General features: G+C 36.6%; 1 protein-coding gene across 6 annotated transcripts in view; it reads left to right on the forward strand.

Annotated features, from left to right (window-relative positions):
* Nucleotides 1-15,299, forward strand: part of LOC111060655 (trafficking kinesin-binding protein milt) — a 151,810-nt gene extending 136,511 nt beyond the window's left edge. For all 6 annotated transcript variants that reach the window (XM_039436810.1, XM_039436815.1, XM_039436809.1 and 3 more), the window contains 8 exons: nt 773-932; nt 3,093-3,427; nt 5,688-5,960; nt 8,671-8,884; nt 10,449-10,723; nt 11,785-12,009; nt 13,316-13,556; nt 14,710-15,299. In XM_039436810.1, the coding sequence (XP_039292744.1) occupies nt 773-932; nt 3,093-3,427; nt 5,688-5,960; nt 8,671-8,884; nt 10,449-10,723; nt 11,785-12,009; nt 13,316-13,556; nt 14,710-15,159 (2,173 nt within the window). In that variant the 3' untranslated portion in view covers nt 15,160-15,299. The remainder of the gene's footprint in view (nt 1-772; nt 933-3,092; nt 3,428-5,687; nt 5,961-8,670; nt 8,885-10,448; nt 10,724-11,784; nt 12,010-13,315; nt 13,557-14,709) is intronic.
* Nucleotides 15,300-17,798: the final 2,499 nt, after the last annotated feature.

The raw sequence follows: 17,798 nt of genomic DNA on the forward strand, positions 1-17,798 counted from the left end.
ATCTAATTCTTATTATGAATAGGATTAAGCTCTTGACATAAAGCTGTTTTAGAGTGAGAACGCTCATTTCTTAGAAAAGCTCGGCACTGGGATACAGCCAAGGCTTACCCAAAGGCAGCTCTAAGTATATGTTTTTGGACAATAAACATTAAATTGAAATGACAGTTGAAAGCCCCACCCCAAATCAAGATTCCATATTGGAGCACGGACTGTGCATAGGCAAAATATATCAATCGTATCATATTTTTATTATTTAATATTTATTAATATTGAAAATAAGATATATTTCAGATTTTGGCATTTATCATTGATATGGTGTTTCCAACTCATGAGGATCACATGTTATCCCTAGATACCTCACTTTCTGTACCCTCTCTAGAGCTGGACAGTTGCATTGTTGTGGGAACATTATGGGACAGTTTTCTCTTACAGTTTATTCTTACATTCAAGTTGGAAAACATACAAACCTACATACTACATAAACTTAGAAACAAGTTGGTAATATGCTTCAATCTATTCCGTAATGAGTTTTATCTCATATTCCTCCTTTATTTAATTGTTGTGCATTCTCCAATTATTGTGCAATTGGAGCATTGTTGTGGGAACATTATGGGACAGTTTTCTCTATGTACTCTTACATACAAGTTGGAAAACATACAAACTCACATACTACATAAACTTATATACAAGTTGGTAATATGCTTCAATCTATTCCGTAATGTGTTTTATCTCAAATTCCTCATTTATCTAATGATTGATTTTGTGTTCTCAGGTTGATGAGTGACCTAAGCGCCCAACTGTCGCTAGTGAGAGGTGACCTGAGTAGCGTGGCGTCTGACGCGGACAAATGGAGAGACCAGAGCCTGCAGTACAAGACGTTGGCTGACAGCCTTCAGGAGCGACTTACTGTAGCCGAACAGAAGTTGACTGGGGTAACTATTCATTAAAACTATTGATAAATCAGTTTAAATTATGTTTATCTATTGTGAGATTCGTGATTTAAATATATATATATATCAGATATACCGGGATGACTTCATTCATTCATTCATTTATTGTATAAAACACTATAATCATAATACAATTATGTCATTGGAGGAAAAAATAGGCTGAGCCTGTACTATTTCTCTCCAAAAATTTTGATAAAATGTTGATGTTGTCCAAAAGTTGAGCTTATGTACTGCTTCGTCACTTAATTTTCGGCCCAGGAATAATGATTTGAAAATTTTGAATTTTGATAACTTGAATCACAGTTATCTACTATAGATGGCGGTGGAGAAATGAAATTGTCAACTATGCTGTCCTATCATTTCCACTGATATTATAACGTAAATCTTACTATAGATTCATTCATAGACAATACATACAATTCAGATCAACTCACACTTACGCGACTCAGGTAGAGAAGAGACTCGACTCCAGTCGAGAGCATGTGTTTCCAAATGGTGACACTCAGACCAGTCGATTCTAGTCTCCGCGACTGTCACCATTTGAAAACACATGCTCTCGACTAGAGTCGAGTCTCTTCTCGACCAGAGTCGCGTAAGTGTGAGTTGAGCCTAAATTACAGGCATTCACCCAAAACTAGTTTGAACCTCAATTTAGTCTAGAGGTGATGTAGAGTTTATGATTTTTTTTAACATACAGTCCCATGTTCAGAAATGTATCAACTAAAATTCTGAATTCGTCACATCTATTTACTTTTGATCACGAAACTGTACAAAAAACTATCAAAAGTGTAAGAAATATTGAAAATTTCACTTGACAAGCGATAAAATGTTATCAAGGAAAACGAAGCACTACGCTGACTTAACTCAAGCTCAAGATCAGTCATTAGTCTTGTGAGTTCTAAGTTCTTTTGTAGCTACTGCTAATAATTGTTGTATAGTAGTAGTAAAACAACCTTTATTAACAAAATTATAGTAAACAATACAATACAATAATTTATTACACAATATAATTATTACACTATAATTTATACACAATAAATAATTTATTACACAATAAACTAAACTTAGTGATAATTAGGTATAATTTATTACACAATAAATTAAATTATACAGAGTGTTTCAGAGAAACTGGAAATTTTGAAAGTTGAATAATTTCAACTAAAACAAATATTTAAATAACGTTTTTCATATCATTCAATAGTAAAAATAATGGCATTTTAGAATAAATAATTCCGTATCATTTATTTTTGAAGATGACATCTTGCAGGTGTATCTCTTTTCTACGCAAACATCCTGTAGTCTCTTCATCACATTGTCCATGCATGGTTTGACGTAACATACCAACTGGAATTTGAAATCGCTTCTCGAATCTTGGCTTTCAATTCTGCGACAACGGAAGAATTGAAAGCCATGATTCGAGAAGCGATTTCAAATTCCAGTTGTAATGTTACGTCAAACCATGGACAATGTGATGAAGAGACTACAGGAATGTTTGTGTAGGAAAGAGATACACCTGCAAGATGTCATCTTCAAAAAATAAATGTTATGGTATTATTTATTCTAAAATGGCATCATTTTTACTATTGAATGATATGAAAAACTTTATTTTAAGATTTGTTTTACTTGAAATTATTCAACTTTCAAAATGTCCTGTTTCTCTGAAACACTCTGTATTTGATATTATTGGTTGGTGACTGGCATGACCTTTAAAGTTGTCTACCTACTTGAGTGTCGGACTACTTGTTGTGTGTATTAAATTGTATAAGGAACAAATAAATTTGAATTTGAATCTTCATTCTGAGTCGTATTTATAATACTTGGGCCTGTTTCAGTGTTTTTTTAGGTTGATAATTAACATTTTTTACTATGTTCATTTATTTATACATTGATACATACAATATCATTCTGAATTATGAATGATTGGGAAAGGAACAATAGGGTTAAAGCCCAAAACTGTTCCTTTCCCAAATTTAGATAGAAATTGTCCAAAAATAGGTAGTGAGAATAAATTCTAGATATTTCTGTGGAAAAATTATGAGGAAGAGATGAATCTGGAATATACTGACATGAATCACAAAGTTTACACTTCATGATTTTTGTCCAATTTTGAGTTAAAAATATTGGAAAATATGTTTCTCATAGGTGACGAAAGAAAACGAAGAACTTTCCTGTATGGTGACCATCTCACGTGAAACCCAGTCGGAGCTAGCCAGCGAGTTGGCCGATGTGAAGGACCGCTACCAGGAGGTGCTCAGTCTGCTGCAGGAGGCGCAAGAGGGCCTGAAACGACAACGGAAACGGGGCACGCCCCAGGCGAGGGGAGGCCCCCTGTTTCCATCGCTGCACTCGCACGTGGCGGCCCCTATCACGTGTCAGGCCAGCACCATGTTGCAGCATGACTCGCTCGCGTCTGAATTGGAGTGTTCGTTGTTCTCCGAGTTGAGCCTCGATTCTGGGATAGGGGCTAGTGGATCCGTGTAAGTTGGAAGTAAAATTGAAAATAGTACAAATAGTTGAATTTGAATTAATGTGATTAATTAATAATAATTCAAATTTTATAATAATATTATTTTTATTCATTTTAATATTGATTCATCTCTTATGCCAGCTCCGCACTCTCGCCAAGTCACTGGTCAAGTGGTGTGCCAAGCGGCTCGCTGTATCCTATCATATTAAGCGAGCAATTTCTGTATTTATATATATTTATATCTGGTTATTTATGCTCAACGGATCTCGAAAACGGCTCTAACGATTTCCACGAAATTTGTAACATAGTAAGTTTATGATATAAAAATTCGACTGCACTAGGTCTCATCCTTGGGAAAACTCGCTGAACGACATTAAAAGTATAATTCATCCTTGGCTGAAACAGCTGTGGATATAAAAAAGTGAGTGAGCGAGTGAGTATGTGAAAAATCAAAATATCGCATCCCCGAAATTCATAAGTGATGTCATATAGCATAGCCACCTCTAATACAAGGCCCCGGCCTACGATATTGCAACGTCGCAGAGTAGACCTAGAATCTAATACATGATTGGTGAAAAAGATCAGCTGGTGTTTTTTTAAATCTGTTTCACCTCTAATACAAGGCCCCGGCCTACGATATTGCAACGTCGCAGAGTAGACCTATAATCTAATACATGATTGGTGAAAAAGATCAGCTGATATTTTTTAAAATCTTTTTCACCAATCATGTATTAGATTCTAGGCCTACACTGCGACGTTGCAATATCGTAGGCCGGGGCCTTGTATTAGAGGTGGCTATGCATATAGCCCAGCTATGAAATATAAACACGATCATTTTAGAGAATTGTGTTCTGTTTATCAATAGATAAAAATAACGAGCGAAGCTCGGTGCCTCGATATCTATACGGTCAGAGTGAAGGCGCTCACTTCTCAGAATAATTTATAATCATACTCATCACATCAAAACCATTACAATATTTATTTATTTATTTGATACATTGATACATGCAATATTATTCTCAACTATGAATGATTGGGAAGAGGAACAACAGGCTTAAAGCCCAAAACTGTCCTTTCCCAAATTTAGATAGAAATTGTCCAAAAATAGGTTATGTTTATCACTTCATGATTTTTGTCCAATTTTGAGTCCAAAATATAATATAAACTAGGAATTTAGAATTTAAAAAAATTGAAAACCAAATTAAATAAGAATGCTTTACTAAATCATCACTGATAACTGGAAAATACTGTAGGCTATTAATAATTGAACATTTTAAAACTTGAAAAGAAGCTCAAACTTACTCATAATAAAACAGAGTTGTTATATTGGAAAGAAGAAACAGGCACTGGCCCAAATCTTCTTCTCTTCCTAAATCTGTAGGCCCGGTTGCACGAATGTCGGTTAAATTTTATAACCGTGATCAATTCCACGAGAACCAATCAGAGAAGGCTTTTTTGAAAAGACAGCTTCTCTGATTGGTTCTTGTGGAATTAATCACGATTGAAACTTGAACGGCTTTTGTGCAACCGGCACCTAGTCTATCAAAAGGAGAGTCAACAATATTCTTTATTCAAAAGTAATAAACAAGCAAATACATCCCAAAAAACAAATACAATATTGTTTACTAATTTCAATAAAAAGAAGTGTGCGCTTGTATGCGTGTTAAAGTAGTGATGAATCAATAAATTCTGTTGTTAATAATTATTACTGAACTTTTAGAATAATTCACAATGCGTTAGTTGACACTAGAGAGGTACTGTAATAATTCATTAGTATATGAGAAAGATGTTTGGATTGTTACTGTGAATCGGTGTTGCTGCACCAAGAAGTGTGTTTAATTTCCTGTAATGTATATTTTTGAGGAATAAAGCTTATTTGATTTGATTTGATTTGAAGATTCACTCTCGTACATGAGATTCTTTACATTGTTTCTCAGCTCCCAGAACAGACAATTGTCCAAAGTAGGGCTATGCTCATCACACTGCCAACTCGTTTGGACACTACCACCTAAATAAATTCACAAAGCTAGTTATTTAGCGCCAGGCTAATTAATATCATAAATAGTCAATTGAATTATCCAAACAGAAATCTGCTAATTTAGATTTTTAATTCACCTGATTACAATCAGTTTTCTGATTGGATAATTTTATTGGGTACTGATGACGTCACAGCCTATGGCTTCATGAATCTAGGTGGTAATGGTTAGACACGCCATTCTAAAAGAGATAATTTTGTGATTTCAATGGTGATTTGTTTGTTTTCTTCTCAGGCCGAGCTACCGCAAAGTCTTCGAAACCGTTCGCTGTGCCTCGGGCGGCAGCAGTTTGGGAGGCAGCACGGCGGGCAGCTCCCCCATTCCGCCACTGGCGCGAATTGGGGGCGGTGCCAGCACCATGATGACGTCATCTCAGCAGGCGCGCATGTCAAGTGGGGTAATGATGACGTCATCCAACCAGCAGCTACCAGCGCATCTTGTACGCACGCGTAGATTGGATTCGGTTGGGGGAAGTGATTCGGAGGGCAGTGAAGATTTCACTTATATGTGAGTATTTTTCTCAATACTGTTGGTTGCTTGAGATTAAAAAACTTGATATGCAATATATATAGTGTTTCAAAAAGGACATAATACATTATGTTATGTTTAATACATAAACATAATTACAATGACAAAAATGGTTATAGAAGACAAAGTAAAATACAATATAAAAAGAAAAAAAGAAAAATAGGATTATACATAACTATATTAAAAACGGGAAGTACCTGCAAGGTTCGAGGAACCTGATTGCAGATATAGAAATTAGTGTTGTTTCAAAGGAAAATATTTGCAGTATTTAAAACTAGTTTTTTTTATTCTTCGCCCGTCTATTGACTGAGGAATTGTCAAATTATTGCTTCACCCATAATATGCTGCAGTGGGGTAACAAAAATATGATCAACTGATCATAGCACTTGAACCTCAAAAGGGCTATCTCAAATGCTGAAGAGTATGTTCTTGGACTTTTTGTGTAGTTGAGAAGTTGATATTGTGGTAATTATTCATATTGAATGAAAAAGACTAAGAAATTGTCAAAAACCACAGATTTATTGATACTTAGAAAGACCAGTTTCTGTTATTACACCATTGCCAATCTCACCCATAGAGTTTATCAGAGATTGACAATGGTGTAATAACCGAAACCGGTCTTTCTAAGTATCAATTAATCTGTGGTTTTTGACAATCTCGTAGTCTTTTTCATTCAATATGTTCTTGGACAATATGTCATTTCGAAATGTGTAGTAAGGTTTTTGCAATAGATAGTGCTTCAATTTTGGAATTTTGACAGACTTTTGCTATCTATGAATAGTCTTTTCTTAACTTTTCAGTTATTTGAATCCCTTAAAGACAACGTAGAAGTTATAATAATAGTTTGATTGTGCAAAATTGCGTCCCAACAAGTGCTAGCGGTAGTTGAATTAAAAATGGCTTCCTCCACCGGACTCAAGCATGCGAGGATGACAGATAGTTTTGCCGATTCTCTGCCTTGCCACTGCCTGCTATAGGGGATAGCTGATGTTACAACTAGTTTAATAATAAACTAACTGTAAACCATAGGAAGTCTGCAGTGAACCCCAGAATCGGTGGATCATGCCAACAGCCCAACATCAAAGAAAGAAATTAGTTAAAATTCGATAATTGATAGAGTATTTTTTAACCCAGTTGGGTTTTTTGATTTTACTTTAAATATGAATACCTTGAAGATGAATTAAAGCACAACTACACTACCTAGCTTATTACAACGAATTTAACTTCTGGATCATGGAATTTATGTAAACTGGGCTAACCCAATATTACTACCTACATAGGAGGATACAACGACCATGAATAGTAATGTATTCTACTTAATTTCGGTAATCTGCATCATCAAATTTCTACATTTTCTTCATCAACATATTCTCTTCGCAAAATTAATAACTTCGAAATATTTCAAAACGTCGAGTGAAACATTTTATTATGGAGTAGCGCTACTTCCAATAGTTCATGAACTTTAAATGAATTTTTCTTGGCTCTATCAAATACCGAATTTTACTTTAACCTAATGTCTTTCTTTGATGTTGGGCTGCTGGCATGATCCGCCGACTCTGGGGTTTACTGTTCACTTCCTATGGTTTGCAAATAGTTTATTACTAGCCGTCAGGCTCGCTTCGCTCGCCATATCCGTCTAGCCAGAGGGCTCCGCCCCCTGGACCCCCGACTGGATCGTCGAAGAATGAGATCAGCAGGCTCGCTTCGCTCGCCTGCATTTTTATCATATGTTAGGACAATCCAGTTGGGGGTCCAGACTAAACGGCTGGCTAAACGGATATGGCGAGCGAAGCGAGCCTGACTGCTAGTAATATAATATACCCAGGATTGAAGTAGCAGTGCCCAATCAATTTTTCCGCGATAAATGCATTTAAATCTTCTACTTGGTGCCAACCTAACAAAGTCAACTCAACTAAATGCTAACCTGACAAAATTATTAATTTAGTTGCCAGTTAACAACTGTTTCGAAGAGGTACTCTATCTAGATTATAGTTCTATAATAACATATGATATGGAAATTTCAATTATAATAGAGATTGGGAGAAGAAGAATATACATGCTAAAAGACGAACTTTAACCCTTAAAAACAACCCTTAGAGTTAAAATATTGCCAAGAGATTTCTTAGTGCTCCTCTAAAGGGCTGGTCCGGTAGATTTTTAGTTCTGCGAGTGAGTGAGTGAGTGAGTGAGTCAGTCAGTCAGTGAGTGAGTGCCATTTCGCTTTTATATATATATAGATTGAACTAGTTGTAACACTGACACTGGTACATCTTATGTAATATTGACTGTTCAAAAACGATCTGGCAACATTGCGGAACTAGAATGTGATAGCTATATCTGCTTTGTGGAATGATAGATAAGGATAGCAACATCAATGCTAATCAAATACTGCCATTATAACGTGGACCTCACTATAACAACAATCAGCTCTGTGGAGAAGCTGAGGCGAGGAGGTTTAGGTCGAGGCAACAAATGAATGCGACCGTATCTTCATAAATAAATCTAGATGTTAAACCTTGGACGTAGATGTTACATACTATATTAAAATAATAATATATTCATTTCCACAAACAAGAAAAGAACAAAATAAACAAACAGCTTGTGCAAATGTAAGAAAATAATATAGTATTTGAACCTTACTATATCAATCGACATCTGTTGAATTTTTTCAATTTTGTCTTGTTCCCAGGACCGGTTCGCGGGCCACACGAGGCGGCACGCCAGCCTGCACCGATTTGGAGGCGGCTCTGCGCCGGTTGACGCCCTCGGCCATTCAGGCGCGACGGGCCGCCCTGGGCTCAGATCTGGTGGCGGGTGACAGTGGTGACATTAGAACACCGGACTCCATCATGTCCACAGGCAGCATCAGTCAGATGTCATGGAAGATGCCTGACAAGTTAAAGGTATTTCACACATCAATCAATCATATGGTGTTAAATCTTCAGTGTCATCTTCAGTTTATGGTGTCATTTTTAGTGACATCTTTGAAGATGATACCGTAGGCGTTGAAACATGTATGTAACTTTTCAATAAAGTCGTGATATTATTATACAATATTCTAGTGTTTCATTATGGATAAATATCACTATATCTCACCAAAACAGTATCAGAAGACAAATTAATATTGATGTAATAGAATATTCAAAAGTATGCAATTATCGATCCATGTTCTACTGTACTGAATAGTTTGAATTTTGCACTAAATGTTTTGTGTTTGTTGGAAGGTTGAAAACTGAAAATCCTAATTTGTTTAGATGAAAACTGGCAAGTTGATGCAATAAAACATAAATAAATTAATAATTATTATTAAACGAATTTCCAATTAAATGCTGTAAATCACCCCCGAAGACTTCTGCTACTGCAAATATTGACAACAGGGTAATCAATCAATGAAACAACGTATGGTGTTAAATCTTCAGTGTCATCTTCAGTTTAGGTTAAACTAGTCTAGGTTACCTAGACTTCAGTCTAGGTAAACAGCTAGGTGGAAATTCGATGAGCGCTACTATACAAAAATTATTTGTCAGCCCGGGAATCGAACCCAGTATCTCCTAATTGCCGGTCAGGAATGTTTACCCTTACACCAAACTGACAATCTCTGGATAGCAGCGCTCATTTTATACAAAGCCATAGCGGCCAGTCAGTCTACAGATGGAAATAAATTGGAAATTGCATTTATTCAAATGCTAATTTAATGAATAATTATTAATTAGAATTGGAAATTCGTTTAATAATAATTATTCATTAATTAGCATTTGAATAAATGCAATTTCCAATTTATTTCCATCTGTATACATTACTTGATGTAATAGAATATTCATAGATAGGAAAATATAGATCCTACTGTACTGACAAGAATTGGTAATTGTATGGGTGTCATCCAGTTCTATACTAACTAATGAACGAACGAACGAACGAATGAACGAATGAATGAACGAACGAACGAACGAACGAATGAATGAATGAATGAACACTCACTAACTTTATAACGTGGATCTCACTATTGGATGATATCCACTTTGTCGAGATCTCAGTTGATCACGAATCAGCTTCAGGTTGGTAACTTTAGTAATTCAAGTTTTCAGTTTGTCAATTTCCTGATGTTTTGAAACAGTTCAGTGGCTACAGTATCACAAATTTAGTTTAGTACCCCAAAAAACTTTACATTACCCACGCACAAGCAAAAAGTTGATGTGGGCATCATCTGCAATATATAAAAAAGATTGGCATGAAATTTGGAACATAAACGTTTGGCCGTGTGAGAGTGTAAGAACGGCACAGTATGACAGACTACCATCGTCTCATAGCTTCACGAGAAGAACTACTTGGACTAACATTGGGTTGAATTAACAGTGAACATTTTGGACATAAATGCCCTATACCATGCATATCTTCTTATGCTATATTTTCTCTATGTTATAACTTATTACAGTTGTTTTAATGTTTTGTGTGTGTGTCTGTCCACAGATCGTGAAACCGCTGGAAGGCTCACTCACACTGCATCACTGGAGCCAACTGGCCACGCCCAGTTTGGGGGGTCTGCTCGACGACAACCCGGGGGTGCGCGTGCAGGGGGGCACCGGCCTCGAAGCACTCGGCCTGCAGACGTACTCGCTCGACGATGTGGAGGAGGATGAGGAAGTGGTGCACCCGGGCAAGAGCTTTCAGGGCAGTCATCACATCACAACGTGGACCAACTCGACTGTCATGCATCCGGATGATTGCACCAGTGTTACACCCAGGTAACGGGTACTTCAAACTTCTTACTTGGCAGATAAATCTGCTATAGTAAGATTCTCCTCTAGAAGAATCCTGGAGATTCTCCTAGTAAGAACATAATATGAGAGACGGCACACCATGAGAGACTACCAGTATCACATTGCTAACGGGTCAAATAATGTACAATTAATGTCCCATGATTTACACTGACATTATAAAAGATGGATCTCACTTTAGGAAAATTTAACTGTATGAAATTTAGAAAACTAAGAATCAGCTGCAAACCGTTCCCAATATTCATAATAACATAGCCACCTCCAATACAAGGCCGCGGCCTACGATATTGCAACGTCGCAGTGTAGGCCTTGAATCTAATACATGATTGGTGAAAAATATTTTTAAAAATACCAGCTGTTGATGTGGACATATAAAAAGATTTTAAAAGAACATAAGATTTAAAAAGATTTTAAAAAATACCAGCTGATCTTTTTCACCAATCATGTATTGTAGGCCTACATTGCGACGTTGCAATATCGTAGGCCGCGGCCTTGTATTAGAGGTGGCTATGATAATAATGACTAGTTTTGTGCATAGAAGAAGATGAAATGTAAAATATTACAAAAAGAGGATGAAGGAGAAGAAAAAAAAGAAGACAGGATATGTTTATGGAGAGTACAAAATTTGACAATCAAACAACTGGACAGTTTATTATTTGGAACATCTAGGTGCACCCACAAAATGGCGTCTACATTATGCAGACTACAAAGTCAACCAATCAGAATCGAGAATGGGTGTCTCGTTCTCGCTTGTGATTGGTCAAAGCTGTTTGACATAGTAGTCGGTAGGTGGCAGCACTTACAATGACCATTAACTCAAAACAAGAGGACGTTTCGCTCGAAGAAGAAGAAGAAAAAGAAAAACAGGATGAAGAGGAAGAAATAAGAAGAAAATTTTGTTAACTGTGATATTAGATGTAAATGGAAAGATCTAAGAACGGTTCAACTTAATACCATCCGCACTCTCACCACTTATCAATCCTTTATTTTCAATGGTAATAATAAATCTATGTTTGTCTTTTTTGCAGTATTGTCGGCAGCCAAATGTGCTCAGCGATGTCTAGCCGCGTCTCGAGCCGCGTGTCTAGTGCCGTCGCGACGCCCATCAGCAGTCGCTCGCGTCGCAACTCGACGTCGACGTTCTCCACCGCCCTCGGCCTCGCCAAGATGCTCAACGAGCGAGGCATCAAGGCGGCCACGCCCTCCACCCTCGGGTCACCTGTCTATTCGCCCACCGCCACACCGGCTAACAGGTAAGGCTAATAGCCTTATTATACAGAATCACAGCTGTGGCCGCAATTAACGATTTTCTTAGCGATCACTTCAGATACAGTCAAATTGGTATGATTTCTCTGAAAAACTCTAAATGGGCGTTTAAATTGGTCAAGTTTTGTATAAAATTAATGTAATTTAAAATTTTTTTGTGTAGTTGAGAATTTGATATTGTAGTAATTATTCATATTGAATGAAAAAGACTAAGAAGTTGACAAAAACCACAGATTTATTGATACTTAGAAAGACCGGTTTCGGTTATTGTCAGTCTCTGATAAACTCCGTTTATCAGACTGTTTATCAGAGATTGACAATGGTGTAATAACCGAAACCGGTCTTTCTAAGTATCAATAAATCTGTGGTTTTTGACAATTTCTTAGTCTTTTTCATTCAACAGTAATTTAAAAACTTGGATTCAAGTTTCAAGAACAGAAACTTGAATCCATCATACCAATGAAGACCCTCCTCCAAGTTTTGTAGATGTTGAGCATGTTTGACTTTTGGATTAAACTTCAATCTTGAAGGTACAGTCCAACCTGCAAATGGGAAAATGAGATAAAAACAGTTGTCATTTGTCAGTCAATGTGGAATGTATAAAAACAACTACATAAAGGAGTATGATGCAAAATAAAACTATGTATGAAGAAGAAAACTGTGAGATTAATTAGATTTTTAACTTATATACATAATTATTGTACAAGTAAACTTACAGACATTCAATGTGATCGCACCCTGAAACTTCGTTTAATAAACTTTAGTTGAAACTAACTGATAAATGTAACAAAAGATTGAGAAATTCAATTGACAATATTATATTATATTTTAGAGAATTTGAATTCGAAAACAGGAAGATCAAAGCCTGCCTATAAGATCTGGTTAAATAGAGAATGAATGGTAAATGAATAGACAGAATAGAATACTCGAGTGCACTCTTCACAAGGAGAATAATGTTAAGGAACCTATGTTTTTACTTTTTATTATCTATCAATATTTAATGATAGTGAATGAAAAAGACTAAAAAATTGTCAAAAACCACAGATTTATTGATACTTGGAGAGACCGGTGTAATAACCATGGTGTAATAACAATGGAATAACCGGTGTAATGACAATGGTGTAATAACCGAAACCGGTCTTTCTAAGTATCAATAAATCTGTGGTTTTTGACAATTTCTTAGTCTTTTTCATTCAATATGAATAATTACCACAATATCAACTTCTCAACTACACAAAAATTTAATGATAGTTTTAGTTGCACATTAATACGATTTGGTGTTTGTGTTTGCAGCCCAGACCATTCACCACCTTCCAGCCCGGACCGTTCGCGGTCTCCCTCGCCCGGGGGCGGGGTCACCGCCCCAGGCGGCGGCTACTCGTCCCCCCTCGGCCTGCCCGGCTTCCTCATGAGTAGCGGCGCAGAACTGTTGCGCAGAACTCTGGTTGGCACGCACAATTCTCGGCAGCAGGAGAGGCATCATCAGCGTCGTAGCCGAGAGAGGACTAGAGCGCTTGTTTGTCAGAATAAGAAGGTGAGATGAACTTTTAATTCTCATTTATTTTATTGTTGGCATTCATGAATAAAGTGAATTCTAGTTTCAGGTTTTGGCGTATGAGTCTCACTCACAAAATGTTTTATAGCATATAGATTTAGCAAATTGGTTTGTCAGGAAAATTATATCGAGCTAAACAATGATAGAAGATACTCTCAGCCTCTTCCCACTCAGGTGGGGTCGGCGTTTGGGGACTGTCGCTTCCTGGAGTCTCCGCCATGTTATTGCTCTCCATGAATATTAAATAATAATAATATAATAATAATAATTTTTATTTCCATTAAGATGTAGGCTATACAAAAGAACAAAAAACAATTAGGCTATATAAAATATTATGAATTGAATGAAAAAGACTAAGAAATTGTCAAAAAACCACTGATTTTTGATAATTTTTTTATTGATAATTAGAAAGGCCGGTTTCGGTTATTACACCATTGTCAATCTCTGATAAACTAAAACTAAATACAAGATTGACAATGTTGTAATAACCGAAACCGGTCTTTCTAATTATCAATAAATCAGTGGTTTTTTGACAATTTCTTAGTCTTTTTCATTCAATATGAATAATTACCACAATATCAACTTCTCAACTACACAAAAAAAAGATAATTAATTTATTCGCCGAACATTAAAGGGTAAGGCCAGAAAAGAAACAGAGATTAAGTTCTATAGGATGGCTATCCCTTTAATGACATACGGTAGTGAGGTATGGACAAAGACCAAGAATGATGACTCACGAATTCAGGCATCAGAAATGAGGTTTCCGCGCAGCATTCAAGGATACTCGAGACGAGACCACATAAGAAATGAAACAATCCGAAGTAAGTGCAATGTGCAACCACTAACAGACATCATATAAAAAAACACAGGTTGAAGTGGACAAATCACCTGCGTCTTATGTCACCCACTACAAGAAGAAGAAGAAGAAGAAGAGAAGAAGAAGAAGAAGAAGAAGAAAAAGAATAAACCAACGCGTTTTCCTTTACAAGCTTGGAAGTTGCAGTTGGATGGGAAAAGAGACGTCGGAAGACCGAGGAAGCGTTGGACACCGGAACAGGCTTTATGTTTATAAGCGTAGTCAATGATGGATGATGATGATGATGATAATTAATTTATTGTTTTCTTTCGACAGACGAACATCGGCCTAGTCGAAACCCTAGAACGGATCGGCCTTGAAACCATCATGTCTCCGGCCTCCTCTGCCTCCTCCTCCACCTCCTCAACCCCCGCTCAGCTACAGGGTGTGCTCACCGAACGCAGCCAACCCTCCCGGGTTCCCCCCCTAGTCGATGACGTCATCACAACGGGAATGGGGGTTCCCGGTCGACCGGGTACCAGCGTGCTACAGGCCCGGCTGAGGGGTGCTAGCCCCCTTAACAGCGGCGGTCAAACGCCCCTCAACGGCCGTAAACTGCGAACGCGGCCCGATTTGGGCACGGTCAGGGGGGGTCCAACCCGGCCCGATTTGGGCAAAGTTAGGGGGGCACCCGGACCCTCCCAGCAGCAGGATCGTCAACCTCAGCAGACGTCGCTGGGTACGCTTAGTTCTATGCTGTTCGGCCGTAAAGGAGGTCTACTCTAATAGCAATAGTCAGGTAGTGTTGTTGAGTAATGAGTTATTGATTGAGTAATTATCATCCATAAAAGGTAATTAATTGTGAACGACTAATAAGATTCAAGTAAGTTGGCAGTATATGAAGAATATATTATGTATGCTCAGTTTCAGGTTGATTTACTGCAATAGAACTCCTTGATGAATAATATAATCGATTAATATCGATATATTAATATATCGATGTATCGAATATTATCGATATATCGATATTTTAATATATCGATGTATCGAATATTATCGATATATTAATATATCGATGTATCGAATATTATCGATTAACATTAAAAGGTGTAAACGACTGAGGTGGGGTTGACTTTCAGACTGTCATTATTGATTAGATGGGAGGCATTAATGTTACTTATGATAAATGATGACAGATTGAAGTGAATTTCACTATACTTGGGAACTATCCATCAAAAGTACCTAATTAATTCTGGACGACCAGTAAATTTCAAGTAAGTTGGCAGTATATGAAGGATATTTGTATGCTCAATTTTAGGTCGTGTTAATGCAATAGAACAACTTGATTAGTGATTTGAAGTTACTGCAATAGAAATTCTTGATGAGTAATATTATAGATTGAGCATAATCAATATTTAGGGGAAGATGTTGTGTGAACGGGTAGTATGGTTCAATTATTTTGGCAACAGGGCTAGGTCTATCTCCTATGCTTTTGAAATTAATAATATCAAATATTCATAATAATTATCTACGATTCAGTCAATTATAAAGATGAAAAAACGTTTGAATTGGGAAAATGGGGAAGTGTGATTCGATAAAGGTAAATTTTGACAGAATCTGCAGTTTAATGTTGTAATAGACACTGTTCAATAATGGATGATTCTCTGGTTTAGTCTGGAATTGATTTATGGATTATGAAAGGTTTAATGAGATCATTGGGAAATCATAAGCAGTAAATTGAACTTTGATCGTAAATAATATACATCTTGTAAAGTTGATAAATTTAAAGAAACATTTCTAATCAGAGATGATATCTACTTGGAATAGAGACAAGACAATGTGTGGATACTAAGCTTTGAAAATATAAGCATTTTAAAGTCGGTTGATGAAGTGCGGTAAGTAAAGAAATTAATTGATACTCATATAAATATTGTTTACGTTACTAATTCTCTAAAATTTTCAAAAAAAACTTGATCAGTCTTGAATCGTTCAACGTTATCGCAGATATAGAGCAGTATTTGAAAGAAAAATTCCGTATCAGAAATGATTCTACTTTGATTCTAGACAAGACAATGTCTGGATACCAAGCTTTGAAAAGATTATCCTTTGGAAGTCAGGTGATGGAGTGAGGTAAGTGAAGAAATATTTTATACTTATATAAATTTTATCTATTCTACTAATTTTCTAAAATGGTAAAGATAGTGCATTTTGTAATTGTTCATAGAAACACGAAGTCATCTCTTAAAAAATATAAAAATCAGGGGTCGTCAATTATATTATATGGCAAACATTTATTTCAAAGTTGGAAACTTGAAAGTTGAAAATTCTCATCAATTGGTATTGAGAATGAAAATGAAAAAAATTCTTTATTAGGCGGAGTTAGGACTTTTAAGTCCTCTCTACCATTCAACCTCAACATAACAAATGCAATTGAATAAAAAATACAGTGTAACTTGATTTATAAATGAAAATACATTAAATAATATCGCTACAAAATACAGGGTGATCAAGAAGCTCCTCCGCAGTGAACTATAATAACCTAAAACACTCAATCACTCAAAAACAAGAGTATAACAATAGCAAGGTTTTAATTTATTGAATTTACGTGTTCATTCATTGCTGTAGAGTGGGGGGGGGGAAGTGGGAGTAACTTTTCGAACGGGTTTCTAAACAGAACACAATCTTCAGCTAAAACAAAACGCAGGTACTGCGGAGAGACTTTTTGATTGCCCGGTAGAAACATAGTTGGATCAAAACAGTCAATCTGCATTTAGACTAAAAAAATCAATTGAATAATTCAAGAAACAATAGTAAAAAAAGGAATTATTAATATAATCATTCACACAGCCCACCAGACCAGTTCCAAGCGCCAACCACACGCTACCCCCGCAGACCCGCCAACAAAATCCGCTTGACCTCCACCCCTAAGCGAGCACGCCCATCAATGGCCCGGGCCGATTTTGCTAAGGAAATAAATACAACCAATTATTCAAATTTATCAATACGTTGTTTATGGTGGTGATTCACAAACTTGTACTTCCCTAATCCAATAATAATAATATAAATAATCCTGATATCAGATACAACGGAATAACTGAAATCACAGCCATCTACTGTATAGAAAGTGGTTGTGAAGGAAATTGTCAACTCTGCCGCCCTATCATTATAACGCGAATCTGACAATAGACGGTTTGGTTGTATTGGAGACCAGAACAGATTAAAGCTGAATCCTGACCTATCAGTGGCCGGCTCAGTAAGGATATAATTCCCATGAGTTATAATTGGACTATTCACACCCAGCGCGGTCGAGCGAGTTTGAATAGTCCCATTATAACATATAGGAATAATATTATCACTGAACCGAGTACGTTCACTTTCACTGATATGTTGGAATCCAGCTTTTCCACAATCGCTTGTAAACAAGA

Source organism: Nilaparvata lugens, chromosome 10, assembly GCF_014356525.2.
Source record: "Nilaparvata lugens isolate BPH chromosome 10, ASM1435652v1, whole genome shotgun sequence".
Lineage (NCBI taxonomy): Eukaryota > Metazoa > Arthropoda > Insecta > Hemiptera > Delphacidae > Nilaparvata > Nilaparvata lugens.